The sequence below is a fragment of the Pleurodeles waltl genome, chromosome 4_1 (genome assembly GCF_031143425.1).
Source record: "Pleurodeles waltl isolate 20211129_DDA chromosome 4_1, aPleWal1.hap1.20221129, whole genome shotgun sequence".
Classification (NCBI taxonomy): Eukaryota; Metazoa; Chordata; class Amphibia; order Caudata; family Salamandridae; genus Pleurodeles; species Pleurodeles waltl.
This window is the reverse complement of record NC_090442.1, coordinates 339,432,853-339,451,421: the sequence shown is the minus strand read 5'-3', so window position 1 is coordinate 339,451,421 and position 18,569 is coordinate 339,432,853. Positions and strand designations below refer to the sequence as shown.

General features: G+C 42.4%; 1 protein-coding gene across 1 annotated transcript in view; it reads right to left on the bottom strand.

Moving 5' to 3' along the window:
- Positions 1-4,456: 4,456 nt before the first annotated feature.
- The window catches only part of DERA (deoxyribose-phosphate aldolase), a 332,278-nt gene continuing 318,165 nt past the window's right edge, over positions 4,457-18,569 (bottom strand). Inside the window, exon 9 of the mRNA XM_069228473.1 lies at positions 4,457-7,599. Within this exon, the coding sequence (XP_069084574.1) occupies positions 7,543-7,599 (57 nt within the window). The 3' untranslated portion in view covers positions 4,457-7,542. The remainder of the gene's footprint in view (positions 7,600-18,569) is intronic.

Below are 18,569 nucleotides of genomic sequence, written 5' to 3'. Positions count from 1 at the left end.
TGCTGGATTTGCAGAGGTTCCACCCACAGGCGGCGAAGAAGATGACAGAGTTCCAAGCATATCTGTGGAAGACTGGAGTCCCGCCCTCTCTGAATTAGTAGCTGTGTCCCTAGTAACCTGCTGCTGGGTGTCATACGATAAATCATTTAAGCAATATAGGACATTTTTAAGCACTTTACAAATCTCTGAATGGTTTACAACACAGTCCATTTGCCTCTTTTTACGTAATCTTAGGGAACAAGAAAACCAGTTTCTTGTGTGAGGGCTTATCTTGCCGCTATTTGCTTCTTCGCAAAATTACATAATAAAGAGACCCACCTAAATGCATTTATCATTAGGAGAGCGGTGGCCAGATGGGCTCGCCTAGGTGGTGCAAAGAAGGACACTAGGCGCCCTCAACGGTTCACGTCTTGGGGGTTCTCCTTGCCAGCCTCGATAAGCTTTGTTCTTCCCCCTTCGAGGTGACACTGTTTGCGGCAGCATTCTCTACAGCCTTTTATGGCGCATTCCCTGTGGGCGAACTGGTGGGGTCATCTAAGGGCGATTTTACAGGTGGTCTCCAGTGGGCCGATGTACGTATGGGCTTAGGTTGCGTAACAATTTGGTTACAAAGATCCAAGACAGATCAACAGGGAGTCGGCCATTAAACTTAAGGCAGCACACAGCTCCTCCTTGTGCCCAATAGATCACATGGGCTCCTACCTAGCCGCTCGTCCAGCTACGGGGGCCCCAGCATTGTTCCTTCATATGAACGGGGAGTGCATATCCCGGTATCAGTTCTCTGCTGTAATGGTGGCGGCACTAGAGGCTGATGGAATCGATCCAAAAGGTTTCTCTCTACATTCATTTCAGATTGGGGCGGCTACTCTAGCAGCAAGTGCAGGGATGTCACCTGCAGAAGTGAAGACAATTGGTAGATGATCTTCCAATTGCTATAAACGTTACATCCGGCCTGAGATGCAATGGCAAGTGATACGAATGTCTGATTTAGTTTCTTTATGTGCAGGATACTCATGCTGGTTTCTTTCGTTTCAGTATTATGCAGTCTCATGTGCTTTGGGTGCTCGGGCACTCCTTTGTCTGGGGGCGACCGACAGGTTGCAACTGCTCCCTAAGCCTAAGCTGGCATCAATTTGTGACGTATTCTTTCTGAGGTGTAGGATTGGTGGTCTAGGAGTCCCTCAGCTGCAGCAACTGGTGTAGATAGCGAAAGGGTGCCAGAGTCTCCAGTTCCCAGACCTCATCGCCATACATATATGAGGAAATGACCTGGTTCGACTGGGGCGCAAAGCACTCAGAGAAGCAATTTTAGCACAAATAACCCTGTTATCCAAGGAATTCCTGAACACTGCCATCACATGGTCACATATGGTACGCTGACGCAACTGGGGTCTGAACACTAAATCTAGGACTATGAATGTGTCCATGTGACGACTCAACGCAGAAATGACAAGGTGTGTCCTGGTCAAGGCTCCTTGTGGAATATCCCACACAACCTGCTAAAAGGCTCAGATATCTTTCACAAAGATGGGGTGCAGACCGTTTCATTGCGGACATTTGGGCCTTTTCCCACAGCTTGTTTGGGGGTGGGGAGGGCGAAGGACCCCTGGTTGCCATTGTGGCAGGAGAGGAGATACTAAAGTCACCCTAAGCAACAGAGGGGTCCCCAAGGCATGGTCCCCTGGATAATACCGAAGGTAAGATCCTGCAGTCCTGACCCAACCGGCGGATGTACACACCAGCTTGGGGATTAGGGAGCCGGGATCACTGCGGTGGGCATGGCCATCACGTTACACACCAACAGCTGATTGGTGTTTTTGAGGAGGCGGAACTCGGAGCACGAGGACAAGGGACAGTGAGGTGTGGGGAACCCCCGCCCCATGGATACAGGTGAGGTACGGTTCTCCTGTGTGGTCAAAAGGAAGTTAGGGACGCGGAAGGATCAATTAGATGCCTGGGTGTTAGCAAGATTTATGAATTGATTGATTGAATTTTGATTGACGTGATATGATTTTATTGATGTAATTTTTCGTTGAAATTAACTGTGTTTTTAATGCCAATTTTGTAAATAAAATCCTTCCAATGCAAGACAGACAGTCTTTGATGGTTTACGTGTGGTAGTGGTTGGGGCTAGGGCAGTTTGGTTGCATCCGGATTCTATTTAAATAATAATAGGCAGCTTCTGTGTATTATTTAAGTATGGATAGACACATTCTTTGTTTTGGGAGTTGACTGCTTTTATTTGTTTTGTCAAACTTATTTTGCTATTTACAGTATTCTGCATTCAAGGGTTGCAGCTTTGGGGCCAAAGGACTACAACAGTTGATGCTTAAGTGTACACCTGTACACCATTGAGGTTGATGCTTAAGGGTACATCTGTATACTGCCGGGGTTGATGCTTACAGGTACACCTGTATACCGCAGAAGTTGATGCTTATGGGTACAATAGTATACTGCTGAGGTTGATGCTAATGGGTACATCTGTATACCACTGAGGTTCATGCCTAAGGGTACCCCTGTTTACCGCTGTGGTTGATGCTTAAATGTACACATGTATACCCCGAGGTTGATGCTTAAGGATACACCTGTAAATTGATTAGGTTGAGGTGTAAGGGTAAACATGAACACAGCTGGTGCTGGTGCTTTAAGGTTACTCCAGTACACCGCTAAGGTTGATGGTTAAGTGTACACCTGTATATTGATGTAGCTAATGAGGGTTCAGCAATACTCTACTGAAGTTGCTGCTTAAGAATTCACTTCTGCTGAAGATTCAATGTTTCCATTTAAATACTGATTATCAACTGTTTTTTTCTGTATTTTTTGTATACTGCTCACTTCTATAGTGGGTACAGTATACCACTCACTTAATATAGTGTTGCTCTGCCCCTGGTCTTACTTACACTGCTTCACTATTGGTTTGTTTCAGAGCAAACAGCTGCATGGTAGCAATCGGAGGCTACCAATGAAAGCTGACGAGCCTGCAGACCTGTCACACGGGTGACTCATCACTGTGTTATGGAGAAAATATAACACAACTCATTCTGCGATTGAAATGTGACAAGTACAAAAGCAACGCTTAGATCCTGGCTCTGTTTCTCTGGTTGTCCAAATGATTTCAGAGTGAACAAATACTTTAAAAAGTGGGACTTTACCTTTAAACAATAACAACATAAGGTCAATCCACAGCAGTAGAGTAATCAAATCAGAGCTTATTGCTGGAAAGGGATCACTGGGCACTCCGTGTTCCGAAGCCGAACATAGTTCAGCTCCTAGCTTTACCCGACATCCTTTCTCCATGTGTGCTCACTGCAAAGAAATGACAAGATATGCAACCGACACCAAAGATTATTTAGTTACTGCGCAAACCCAATAGCCTCCTCTGAATGCAAGACCCCTGGACGTGATCTGGAGTACACAATATGAATAGTATTTCAAAAACCTGCTCACTGTCATGTGTCCTTTGCACCTAGCCAATATATGATTATGCTGCTGTACTCTTGGGTCCTGTAGGGAAGGTGAGATATCATACTCAGCCTGGATGAAAGCGCACGGCCTAAGTTGTCCCTTCTGGCGACTGGGTCCTTGTAACCTAAAGCCACTTATGGCATTTGGAATTGAACTTTATGGGCCTGTAGGCATAGGTATCATTTCTAGAATCAATTGTAACAAGTCCTGGAAAGAAAAGACAGAAGCCCATGTGGAGAAAGGGCAAAAGCTTAATACTGTACAGCAGTGGTCTTCAAACTTTTTAATGCCGCGCCCCCCCCCAGTTGAAAAATAAAAATCATTGGCCCCCCCCTCAGAATTTTTCACTATTATTTTAGAAAGATGGCAATGTTTAAATAGGTTTAAACCTACTTAAACATTGCAGTTAAGTACTGTTACCTTTTTAAAACTGCAATAACATGCTTCTGCTTAAAACAAAGGCATGTTATCTGTAAAATATTTCTTTTGGCCAGTTTGGCGCCCCCCCTGAGATCACTTGGGGGCCCCCCAGTTTGAAGACCTCTGCTGTACAGGAAGATACAGAGCAAACGATTGCAGGGCACTCCCCCAGTGTCTTTCCAAATGGGAAACAATTTTTAGTAAAAGAAGCACCGACCCCTTTAATGGACACAGGCTGCTTTAATAAAAATGTTTCCCAGTTGAGAACGCAAGGCAGGTACGGAGTTCTTCTGCACATTGCAGACGGCCATCCCTGCATTTACAACCAATCATTCGGGGTCATAAATTGCAACTTGCCTAATTATGTTCATTAAGCAGGTTGTACAGTGACCCACTGTGATGGACAATTTGCGATATGACCTATTAGGACATAGTTCATATCACTTATTACATTCCCATCTGTAAACTAGCTGTTGTGCAAATTGACGATTCCTGATTTCCGAAGGTAAAACAATACATCAGACCCTTAATGAAGATATTTTGTTTCTTAAAAAACACACAGAGCACAACATTACATGATTAAAGATTTTTACTTTAGAAGGTGATTCTGATCAGGCTGAAGCATACAAACAGTAAAATAAATGCAACTGAGAAGTTACAGACCAATATTCATGAAGGATGCCAGGCTCATGGGTCAGTTAAAACAATTACTGCCACAGATGCAAAGTCCCACCGACTGCCCTAACAACAAAAAAACAACCACAAAAACAAATATCAAGTGCATTACTGCCAGGCTTTAATGGGGAAGTCATTCGTGTTTCCATTTGCATGGGAACACTTGTTTAATACATACAGTATACAGATGAACATGTACAGTCCCAACGTAATTTAAACTACAGATGTAAATTATTTAAAGTGAGAAGTCATACCTGTAAATCACTGCCTTTCCCAACTCTCTTCGTCTGATGAACTATCAGTTTTTCAGTTCACAGTCCCAAGGACACTGGGTGATGTAATGTAGAATTTGTAAATGAGCAAACACAGGCCTTCCTTCCCGCTAGAAAAAACTAATGGCTTGATTTAGAGTTTGTCGGATGGGGTTACTCCGTCACAAACATGGAGGATATCCCGTGCGCCGTGTTAGGATGCCATTTTATCCTATGGCGGATGGGATATCAGTCACCTTTGTGCAGAGTAACCAATCCGCCACACTCTAAATCAGGCCCTAAGACTCTCAACTGTGGTGGCCCAGTGAATTCTGAGCTTTGCAGTGGGATTGCAGTTGAGTGTTGTGATTTGTATCGTAACTAGTAACCACCAGGTGTAATAAGGATTACATTCCTGTTAAATTTCTGCAGGGCACTCCAGCTGGAACATAAGTGGGGAAAGATTTCCAATAAATACTATGACATTCCAGTTTAAGTGCAAAAAGCACCAAAATCGACCTGTAATTCCCCATTTCACAGATAAATCTTGTAAAAGGCGATATTTATTGCACCTGGCAATTACCGAGCATGATACAGCTTTCCCCTTTTAAATTTCAGCATGTCAAACCTGATGGAATTAGAAAGGGGGAAATGTGTGTTCAGTACTGGTACATGTGGATTGTGGTGCTTATCACAACGAAATGCCCACTGTACACCCATTTCAATGCAAAACGTGTTAACATGCAATCATTATTGCTCTCAATAAAACCCGAACACTCAGGTGCAATCATTATCACATCACTGTTACTTAGATAGTCTTACAACAAACCTATTTATATTTTTTGCTTATAAATTGGAAAAATACCACTTGTGGTTTCAACTTCACAAGAAGCGCTCTTTGTGGTCAACAGCAAGCCTGCACGTATTAATATTCTGAGCCTTTGGGTCAAATTACTGAACCTAAATGTGGCAGAGTGTCAGTGGAAGGGGCTTCCTCCAGCTTCCGTTCGTTCCTTGATGTCTTCATTCTGTGGTTAAAATGTCTTATAAAGGGCTGCAGGGCGGGCGTGTACAATGGGAAGGTTTATTTAGTCCACAAACATTGCAGTCTGAATTGCTACAAATAGACATTCTAAAAACGTTCAATAATCCCTGCTAAAAGAGGTCCAACATTCAAAACTTGTCACAAATAACTCATTTTAAAACTGACTCTTCATAGGTCAGTTTTTAGTGGGGGGGAGGATTTCAAATCACGGACTTAACAAGCCAAGTTTAGAATGAAAGACGGTGTATAGTCTCGTTTACGTACAAAGACAAACTAACAATGACTACAAATGTAATTGGATGTAGCCCGTATTTCATGATGACAATTTTTGTAAAAAGAAAATACGGTGCATTTTTTACTTAAACACTCCGGGGTTATTTAGAGTTTAGAGTTTAGCTGACTGGGTATTCCTCCACAAATGTGGAGAGAGTACACGGTCAGTCTCTGCCCACTCTATTTAGCATCAGTCACGATGCTGCTGGCAAAGTCACTACTGGTTCCTCCAGTAGAAAACTCAAGATTGGCGGCCCTGTGAGGTACTTTTCTTTCCTGTCCTGGAGAAAAACATTGTGGCCCTCAACAGAAAAAACTGAAAAAAATAATCCTCACACGCTGAGAGAAAACTTGCATTGTGTCAGGGTCAGTAGTTTTTTTTCTAAAACTAAAACTAAAACCCATTTTGGGAGTTTGTGTCTGAAAACCAATTTTTTTGATGAGCAACCGCATGAAATATGGCGGCCGCTGTGAAAGTTCTCAGTGCCTTCAGAGGAGCCATGGCATGGCGATGCTTCCTTTCATGCCATAGGGATCTCTGCCAGAAGGGTAGAGTTCTCTCAATATGGTGGGATGCAGTCACCTAGGGCAGCGGAGTACATGCCTCTGCTGCCCTGGAAACATTAAGCATATCAGGTCTAAGTGAAAATAACCCCTCTGTACTTTAAAAATAAAGAAGCACACTAAAATTATTTTAATCTCTTGACTCATGGCTTTTGTCGTTACCTGATTGCCATTCTGTTGATAAGTAGAGCTGGAGGACATAACACTGGTTTCGTACAAATCTATGGTTTGATCACTCACACAAAGATTTAAGTTTTTCTCATCCATTCCACATTAGCATTTTACCTTCTGTCATTCGTGACTACCATATTACAAAAGTAGAGCTTGCTAAAGAAAGCCAGGAAGGCTACAAACCAGAAATGCCTTGGGCACAGAAAGGCACGTTATCAAAGTCTGGGCCATCCGTTTAGACAGACAATGCTATGGCAGATGAAAAAAGCTAGCAGGGTTGATTAACTGTAATTAAAAAAACAGCTGAGCTCTTTAACTGTTAAAATGGCTGTGCTATATTGATTAATGTGTGCTGAACCCTCAGCTTTCCACATATGACAAACACACAGATTTTATTACAGTTGAATTGTAAAAATGCCAGTAATTCGAACTCTTTTTAGCAAGTGCTTTTTAGCAGGTGTGATTGAATAATCCAGTATAATGCTTTAAAGGGCTGAAGGATTTTACAGCCTGCACATTTTCAAAGTCCCAGCCGAAAGAAGTACAGTTGTGCTTTTGAGTCTATGGTATATAAGTAAAGAGATATTGCATGTTTGGTATTATTTGGTCAAAGACTGCCTCCGGGGAAGAAGATGGCATTCTTGGCACTCTTCGTTTCATTCTCAGCGGCTCAGCTCTTCACGCCATGGGAAGGTCATGATAAGCTGCGTATCTCCCAGTCACATGATGATAAATCTGTAAAGAAACAAAACTAGAGTTGTCAGTGTTGTACAAGACTTATTAATTGTTCTATATCCTATCAAACTCTTCCGCCAATGGTCATTCACTGACGACACCCCATCAGCACTGCAATTAATTGCACAAGCATACACTTGCTCTTTGTCAGCAAATCAGGAGTTTGACACAGAAAAAATGCAATTATATAGGAGATAAACGACCGCTATGAGCTCTCTTAGATTTAGCTTGCTTTGCCCTTTTAAAATATTCTAAGTGCTTTGGAAATTGATTCAAAAATTTAGATATATCTTATATCACATTTGCCAGTATACTTGCACGAGGATTTTACCTCAAAGCGCTAAGTCATCAAAGGTCCTTTGTGAACTGTTTTATAAAAGTTCATTGCACTTGGATGGGGCTGCATAAAGGATATGCCCTGCTTGTCACTGGATGAAAGGACAGCCAAATTACCACTGCATCCTTAAACCTAAGCTGCTTCTGCAACGTGCAAGCAGGGTCCTTGCTAAATCCCGAGAAGTCCTTGGCTACAAAAATATGTTTCCGATGTTACTAAACAAGATAGAACATGTCACACTTTGTAACTTTATCTTGGCTGCCCAATGCCGATTGTCAAGGCCAGGTGCAGCATCACAATCAAGATATTATTACAACGTTCTGAAAACAAGCAGCAGGAAGTAAAGTGAATACAGAAAATGTACTACTTTGACATTGAACCAACAGACCAGATTAGCAAAGGTCCGGGACGTGTCAAAATATATATTAAACTGTGCAGTCTTCATAACAACTGCCCCTGAGTAAGAGTGAGTTTTCACTTCTATTGAACCCTATGTTGTTTTAAAAGTAAAGCGTGACATCAAGAAGAGGGCGAATTCCCCACCCCCAGTGCTTTTGTCGTAGTGAAGAAGGATATTACGAAGAGTCCCATTTAATTAGGTGAATACATCCTTTATTTCCTTTTGTGTTAGCAGTAGGGATAATGGCAAGTCTTGGGAGAGATTGGTGAGCACAGTTCACACTCTCTCAATTGAGTCCTCTTTGAGAATTGTACCCCTGCTAAAATCTCACGATTATAGATAGTTTCAAAACGTCTGTAACTCAAGATTAAAAATACTTTAAAGTTGAGCTCTTTTCTTTTTAAGCTGGTCTAAAATACTGGATCCCAGTCACCAGTGGATACTGGAAATGCAGCAGAATATATCCAAGCAAAATGATCCATTCTGAAGAATAAAATGTGTGGGCAAGTCATTGTATTCAATAGTACTCTGCGAAAAGTGCACTGATACAGTCAAAACAATATTTTGGTTTAAGCCTCTAATGTCTACATTTTACCAAGGGAACCATTTCTTCTGTCTAAATACAAGTGTGTTGATTCACAGAAGATTCAGAAATAAACAATCCTTGGAAAAGCCAATAGGCCTGCCTTTAATGTGCTAATGCATGCAAACAACACATTTATGCAAGTATATGTTTGTATGCATTAGCACATTAAAGCCAGACATATTGACACCACCAATGTTTGTTTTCATTTGCTTATAAAGCCTGTACATAGTGGTTGTAATAAATGCAAAAGTGGTAGACAAAGCAGAAAAGTCATATACAGCCCCACACCACTCTCCCTGGCTTCCTAAATCATGCCATCTAAACCTAATATGTGCAAAACACAAACGCTGTGGGATAGCGTAACTGGATGGACGGAATGCGGAACCAATCAAACATTCACCCCCAGTCACAGATATGGGTTTAATCCATCCATTATTTTGCTCACCATGCCACCCCAGTTTGAACCCAGCCATATGCAAATCAGTCTTGACCCTGTTCCTCATGGGAACAGTCCAGCCCGAACTGCCAGGCCAGGTTCTCCCTGGACCGGAAACAAGCATCCTGGGACCGGTTTCCGGGTTTCACCCCTCATCAGCCAGGCTAGCTTGAATTCAGTGGCACAGTGAGCCCGGGACCCACGTCTGGGCATACCCGGCGCACTTAGGGCGGCAAAAGCAGAGCAAAACACAAACGCTGTGGGATAGCGTAACTGGATGGACGGATTCAAGCTAGCCTGGCTGATGAGGGGTGAAACCCCGACACGGGTCCCAGGATGCTTGTTTCCAGTCCAGGGAAGACCTGGCCTAGCAGTTCGGGCTGGACTGTTCCCATGGGGAACAGGGTCAAGACTGATTTGCATATGGCTGGGTCCAAACTGGAATGGCATGGGCAGCAAAAAAACGATGGATTTAGGCCCAGATCACTGTACTGGGGGGGAATGTTTGACAATGTTCAGCATTCCGTCCATCACTTGTTGTTTTTGCTTTGTCGCCCTAAGTGGGAAGGGTATGCCCAGACGTGGGTCCCGTGCTTCCCATGCCACTGGATTCAAGCTAGCCTGGCAGATGAGGGGTGAAACCCCGAAACGGGTCCCAGGATGCTTGTTTCCAGTCCAGGGAAGACCTGGCCTAGCAGTTCGGGCTGGACTGTTCCCATGGGGAACAGGGTCAAGACTGATTTGCATATGGCTGGGTCCAAACTGGAATGGCATGGGCAGCAAAAAAACGATGGATTTAGGCCCAGATCACTGTACTGGGGGTGAATGTTTGACAATGTTCAGCATTCCGTCCATCACTTGTTGTTTTTATCTAAACCTAATATGGCACATTGTTTGGATCCCTCATCAGATAAACTAGACTGCTACACGAGCTGCTGTAAATGTCTCTTACGTCTGGCAGGATCTGTGAACGACCATCTTGGGTGGAGAAACGTCCATAAAGAATACTGGAAATCAACGTATAACTCCGTATATTATTCTGGCACAGCGTGTGCACACCTGTTTATCTCACAATACTCATATGGTGCAAGTTCTGTTTTTTATTGTTTGTCTGAAGCAATGGAAATTCAAAAAACTTGACTCTCACGTACAAATATTGTCCCTCTGTTATGTGCTCTGTCACCAACATAGGAGTCGTACCAGCAACTCTCCCGTAGGCTCCAGGCGAGTGGAGACCGCTTGCCTATCACAATCCTGACCTATGGAACTGTTTAGGAGTCCAGAGATAAGAGCACACCTTCAATGCAGATTCACAGTGAAACATGGCAGCCCTCAACACGAACAGCAAAATATCAAGGCCACTAGCTCAGGCAACATGACTGCACTCTCAGCTGTATCGCAGGCTAGCCAAGTGTAGACTACAGATGGGACAGGCACCAAAAATAGGTGAATGTTGGTGTGAAGTGTTTAGAGTGTACAGCTAAGTGTACACTTTAAATAGGGCTGTCAAACATCTGCTTGATTTTGGCAGATGTCCCACACTGCTAAATTCTAGATTATCACCTATGAGTCTGGATTGCTCCCGCCCCTCCGGGACTGGCAAACCGAGAAGATTCTGTGTTAAAATCTTCTCTAGTTAAGCGCTCGGGAAAAAGAGACTCGACTTTACATAACCTACTTCTTGTCTAAATTAACGTTAAACTAAACGAAACCGTTCTCATGTAAGGAAGTAACGCAAAACTTGTTTAATGTACAACTGTTATTATGTACAGCACTCTTTCACTCATGTGTTCTTGTTTGCGTTGTTTAACACTGCTAAATAACTAAAGGTTTAATGTTGCACTTAATGAAGGAGAGTGACACAAGAAAAGGAATAACCAGTCTTGATCACTACGGGCTTGTAGGCTTTAACGACGGCAAAGCAAGAGGTGGGCGCAACTACAACTCAATTAATATATTAGAAACGATTCGCAAACTCAGTGATGGCAACAGTAGATATAAATACTGAACTATGATATTAAATCAGCCTTTTCTGCAGAGCAGAAATATGTGTGTTTTGTTGGCCATTAATCCATAAGGACTGGACCTGCTGTCAGGGTTCTTCTCATTCTCTGGATTTGAAGTGAGATGGCTCGGAGTGGTTTAGGTCCGGCAACGTCTCACTGCCTTACTTACCAGTCTGAGAAAAGCATGGAAGATGCAGGGAGAAACTCTGGGGGTGGGAGAGAAGGAAGTGAAGGCTTCGCCTAAGTAATCATAACAGATGTGGAAACGTGTTGAAAACTATAGAAACTAAGAACATGCCAGCCTATCTCGGATCCCACTATAGATGTGTGTCCTTTAGGTGATAAGACCAGGATTCCACATGAAAGATCTCTTGGTAAATATGTGTTTCATGTAATTAATGTTAGTTAATTAACACACTGAACGAGCTCATAGGCTATCACTTGCACCTTCCTGTTGTCATCTTAGCCCTTCATTCTTCAGAACTTTACTAAGGGAACAGTAAGTCGGATGGGCTGTAGTAGTTCTTTGTTCAAACTTTTCAAGGCACTTTAATGCTCCTGACAGAAAGGGATCTACTAATGTGCATATTATGACTCCCTAATACTTGAGTTTTTTTTTTTTTAAAGAACAAATGTCCTTGACTACTTCTGAAGCTGTTCCATCTCCCCATTCCACTAAATATTTCTGTTTTCAACTGAGATATGGGAGCCCTAGTCCTATAGTGCTTCTCAAACTTCTGATCAAGCATTGCTCAGGGACTCCTTTGGTGTACCGTAAGGGAGGAGAGACCCTCAATTACTCTCACCATCCTGTAGTGTCAACTATTTTAAATAGGATTTGACTGGCAGCAGCATTTGAGAATTTATACATATGTTTTATTGACCATTTACATGTAATTACAGTCTGCAAACTGACACTGTCAAACATTTCACTTTAACCTCGAACATCTACCCCCTCCTCTCAATCCCCCTTCTGTATTCCATCAGTCATTGTTCGCTTTGATTGTGTTGTCTCTTGCACCAGCCACCACATTCCCACATCGGTCGAAATTAGCACATATCTGGCTTCTATAGGTGTTCCATTCGTCCCAGATTTTGCCCCACTTCCTGGGGCAAATCCTAACCTCATAGACCACTTGTTCCGCCATTATACATCAATCCAGGTATCGTGGCCGTGCCCCTAGATCTGGGGCCTGTCCAGGACCCCAAGCCTTTGCTATGTTACTTTTTGCCACTTCCAGACCCAACGTCATCTGTATCATTTGTGCCCTAGTGGCATCAGTCTCACCCCAAATAGCATTTCATAGTTTAGAAAGTTCCATAGCTTCACTCGGGGGAGGATGACTACTGGCCTCCCTTTGTAAATTAAAGCCAGTGATCTGAGGTACGCAGGGCCCATTTGGGTTTATTTTTCTTTCTTACTGAAAGCTGATGTTTATGAGTATTATCTAGACTACATTTGCCGAAATGATCACAAAAACTGGAAGGGGTGTGGGTGAAATTGATTGAAATCTCCTATCATTGCACCTGCGGTTGGGGTTACAAAAACAAAGTTAGTTACTTTTTGGCCTTTTGTGTGCAGGGCATAGCTGTATGGAATACAGTAGTTGCCTCACTAGAGAAATTAATTGTGAATACATCTGCCTTTTGTCATGAAGGCATCAACACCCATAGTGCAATCTGACAGCAGGACAAGGACTCTGTGACGTTTGTGGTATTAAGACACAGACAGGAAAGCAGTTAAGACAGGTATTTAATACTGCCTTAGCAGCCTCCCATCTCCAACTGCCAGCCCCATGACCACCAGTACTCCCTGAGGTCATGAGGATAGCGGAATGTACATCGCGTACATAATGACATAAACGAGAGAACATCACACATATTCCCTTCTTAAAGCAAACAAATAAAGAAAGAAATATCAACCCTAGCAGAAGATGGATTCAAAACACTGCTTAACTTGTTTATGATTTTACATATAACTTTAAACACTCCGGGATTTTACAATTTCTCTTTGGTCTGACCCATTTTTCCCCACTAGGGTTGTTTCCTTCACTGATATCAACACCCGGTGCAGATCTTATTACTTTTTTTATTAACACCCCGGTCAGCACTCCTAGATTTAGCAGTAGTATTGTTTAATAAACCAACCCTACTTAAAATCCAAATCCTTCCATCTTCCGTTTTGAACGTATTCCTAAATAACTTGATGACTTTCGAAGGATCTGTGAACCTGTAACCAGATTTGCACCAACTGGAGCTCGAATTTTTATCCAATATCCGACCTCAACCTGCATATCTCTGACAACATGTGAAAGTCTCTTTTCCTCCCCTCCATTCTATTTTGTTTTCTCTTCCTCCATTTATCCTCAACAGACGCATTAATCTTTGTCCCAATCCATCCACCATGGAACCAACTCAGAATTGGGTTTTCTGCCTCTGAATAAGTCAACAAGTATTTTTCCTGTGGTCAAATGTGGAGGAGGCCGATAGGATACCAAATGTTTTTGAAATTCTTTCTTCCAATCCAATGTACTACTTATTGCCAAATTAATTCCCTCCTTGAGAGTACTATTGAATCTCCCCGCCATACCATTTGATTCTGGTACTATGGGGCAGATTTCTTATGCTTCCTTCCCATTTTTTAAGGAAATCCTCAAACTCTCTAGAACAAAACTGTTAATATACTTCTGGGGACTCCTCCTCTACTGAATAAACTCTCAAGGAATCAAATGACAGCTCGTGATGTTATTTCTCCAGCACACACAACCTCATGCCACCTAGAAAACAAACCTACCACAACTAAAAGATAAGGAGTAGCTTCCTCTCCTTTTAACGTGCCAACTAAATCCTTTGCAATCTGTTGCCAAGGTCCATTGGGTAGTTCTCACATACCATGGGAACATATCTCACCTTATGGATCTTATCATGCTCACTACACTCATTACAATCTCTTACCTTCCTTTAGAAATCCAAATCGAAATCTGGCAACCAAAAGTCAGTACTAGTTATTTCTTAACTATACCCGAGTGCCCTTTATGTACCATAACAATGGACCTGACTCTCACTTTACTAGGAACAAACCAGTCCCCTCTGAAAATAAGATTGTGATAATATGCTAGCTCAGCCTTAAACATCCAAAATGGCAGAATGTTCTCATTCAAGTCGTTCTTTATCAGCCAGCTGTTCTGAATGAATGAAATTACACTTCAGTTTAATAACTTTATCCACTTTGACCTCTGACTTCCACTCATCTCCTGATTGCCCCTTCAGTAACCACACACACTCCTTCATCAGAGCATTCTACATCCTCTGAGATCTCCTCCACAATACTAAAGCTTCTATTTCGATAACAGAATAATACAATTCTGCTCCTCTTAAAGCCCTGGATGCACAAGCAACAGTGTTCTCTGTTCCAGTCACTATATATGTAACAGTACAGCACACAGTCCCTTACTGCTTGCATCAGTAACAATCTTAGTCTACCTGTTAGCAACATACACTTTAAGACCAGGTACATTCAATGAATCCTGTTTCACACATTCAAATTCTCTCTGACATTCAGGACTCCATACAAATTATATTCCTCTTATGCACAGCTTGCACATTTCCTGAGTTTTCCTAAACAGAAAACAGATTATTTGGGAACTTGCTGTAGAACTGCACCATACCCAGACATGATACTACCTCCCCCTTACTGCCAGGAAAACCCAAGTTACAAACTGTGTCAACTAACTCTTCCTTAGGTTTAACCCCTTCACTTGTCAAAATGACAACCAGTCTATTATGTTCTTCCCATGTATCCTCATAAATCAACACATTGTCCTGGAACCAACAAACGCCTTCCATAGTGCCTAGCAGTGAATTCATAACTCTCTGGACAATTGAGGCTGCCAATTCCAGCCTGAACAGCATTCTTAGAAATGTGTAAGGCCCCCCATAGGAGTTATAAAAGAAGAAGATAAAACCTAACCTAATGATAGACAGATGCAAGATCAAGAGTAGTAAAATATCTTGCACCTACCAAAGTGGCCATCATATCAGATATGCTGGGTAAAGGATACCTGCCTACCATTAACTCTCTGTTCAGGACCCTTGCATCAATGCATAACCGAATAGCCCAAAAGAATTTGCATATTACCAAAATAGGCTTTAAAAAGATCTAGCACATGAAGGAGAAATAATATTAGGGCAAGGAAATTCACCTCTGAAATGAGTAACAAGATTACTGAATTTAGTACATGAAACTAGAAAGAGAATGCAGAAATCCCAAACCACATTACCACTAGTGGCTGAGATAAAATAAATGATTTTTGTGGATTTGGAAAATAATTTAAAAACGTACAAAAAGAGGAAATGGATGACAGTTGCGCCAACATGCCTGTATAAATCCATCAAAATTACCAATAATCATAGGCTTGAAGGAGGCTCAGTAGTTAAAAGGCTACACCTTGAATACAGAGTTGCCAGACATTTATAAAGCCAAGAACACAGCTATGAATTCAGCTGGTGCAGTGGCACCAGGGCACCATGTTGTGACTGGTCTGCTACATCACAATTATGGCTGCTTTTTATTACCCAGCTAAAGGAATGGGCTCCATTTTTGGCATTAGGATCATGAAACTCTTGCTAAGCCACAGCATACACCTAAGAAATAAGTACTATACCCCAAAGAAAAACACTGAAACTTTCTTGATGTATTAAGTAAGAGAGATATGACAAAGGCAAAATATGAAACAGTTAAATGGATACTGAATGAGTAAAACTGTAAAGGAATGATGTGAAGGAACAAGTTAATTACTTTTGGAAGCACTCTTTCGGGTGGATACTTTGTGAATATTCCCCCAGGTGCCAGAATGAATCCGGAGACTCAAAATAATGAGTAATAATTCACTTCAGTAGTTGGTGCCACATGGCACAGTGCCAACATCGTTGCACTATTGAAGTGACAAGTGAGGCCACAATTAAGTGCCATCCATGTGTGGTGAAGTCAGTTGCTTTCGGAGGACTGTCCTCATCCTGAAAAGCAGAGCCCATCAGCAAAATGGCTTGACCAGTGTGGCTTTCTCTAGTTTGGGGCTGTTTTTTTTTTTTTTTTTTTAAAAGGTCCAGAAAGGGGAGAAGGAAGTGTCAGTGAGGAACCTGCAGTAAATTGAGTATCCACCAGAAAGAGTGTTGCTCTTCTGATGCTTCTTCCAACCACACATTCCTCACAAGGTGAATAGATACCAAAGCAGTACCTATCCAAATTTCTTGGAGGACCGAATGCACAAATTGCCCATCCCCACAGACATGATTGTCAAGGAAATAGTGCTTTGTGAGTGTGTGTACTAATTCCCACAAAGCAGTCTGACAGATATCCAGGACAGGCACTCTGCATGCTAGTGCAGCAATAGCTACTTTGGCTCGAGTGGAATAAGCCCTTGATCCTTCAAGTGGCTGTTTTCGAGTTAGGGCATAACAGTTTTGTATCTACAAGACAATTTATCTATAGGGGTTCTTTTCTACACTGTCTTGCCCTTATTTCCTCCTGAGAAACCCACAAAAAGTTGATTGTCAACCTGATGGTCCTTGTTACGATCTATCTAGAAACTGAGGGCTCTCTAGGGGTCCAAACAATGGGATCCCTCCTCCTCTTTCATGGGCTAAGGAAAGCAAAGATATTTGGAAGAGAGATAGCTCGCCCAAAAGAGGAACAGTGTTACTATCTTCAGCAGAAATGCAGCTCAAGTTCTAAACAGCTTGTCTGGAAAGAATGGTGTGCAAGGTGTCAAAAATTAAGTGCCTGCAGCTCACTCACACAGCAAGCAGGCATTATTGCAATCAGAAAGGCTGTTTTCAGGGTTAAAAGACACAGTGGACAAAAGTGCATTTTTTCAAATAGGGTCTAACAGCCACTACAGCAAATCTTTTGCAGTCTCTTCCAAAACTTAGAAGGAATCCGATAGGTTCCCTGGTGTTGAGCCAACTAGGACTTCAGATCCCAAATCATAGGCCACGTGTACCATCTAGCACGGTTGACTAGCAGGATGCAGCAGTCCAACAGTCCCAGCAGCCTCAACACCATCATCACTGAGATGCATGACGTCAGCACATTGCTGATGCAAAAAAGACGTGTTACTCAGTCAGTCACGCTTATGGGGTGGAAGGTGCGGTGAGGTAGACATAAATAGAAGGGTATAGTCTTGTTTGACAAGATGGAGAAGGCATGCGTCTGAAATGATGGCTTACCACCCTTCGGGGACATATTTGATCCAGCCTTCTACAAAGAGAATATGTTGAAAAGGACACAATAGAGTGGTTTTGCAGTTGTGTTTGCCAGAGGGACAAGCAACTGAGCTGTACCTTCCAAGTACATGCCGAGAATGCTGCTCTGAAACAACCTTAGCCCTGGTGTAGCATGCTTGATCACTTTATGGGTGCTCTGCCACATGTAAACTACATCAAGTGGTGATACAGAGCATAATTCATCAGTCAATGGTGGCATCTTAGCAGCTATGCTGTTGGCATATTTATCCTTAAATAACAGGAGCAGTTGGTGAGCCTCATGTCCAGGTTATGTTGTTTCTTCTCAGTGGAGGACGCATGCAGAAATGAAAAGAATGTTGGCATGAAAACACCTTCATTTAAACAGCACTTGGACACAATATTTGGGAAGAAGCTGGTGTGAGTTCTCAATGATAGTCATGTCCCAGTGGAATACAATGAAAAATTCTGAGGCACAAGGTTCCGTATTCAACCAGTCAATGTTATTGCTTTTGGAAAAGAAGTCTCTGATGGAAGAAGGGTCATGTAATTTGAGACAAACAGCTTAAAATATTTTTACATCACTTTGGTTAGGATCAGGTTGAGTTGCCAAGGAGCCAAGGGTTGTTAAACTATAGAAAATATGTGCATCAGTTCCTTTGATGATTCTGATGGCAGTGGAAAATTACTTTTTCTGGTATCTTTCAACAGGCTTAAAGGGCTGCTAGATGGGTGTTCCAGGTATATACATGGACTTTAGACCCAGACAGATGCTGAAAAAATGCTTTATATCACCTATTGAATAAATGACTGGGTGAGTTTCTTCTGAAAGGAATCAATGCCAGATATTTAGCCACTTGCTCTCGCACTGAGCTTATTCTGCGGAGCTGGAGCAAAGGCATACAAGAGCGTCTAGATCTAACATCACAGTGTCCTTCAGAGCCCCAGACCCATTCTGTAGG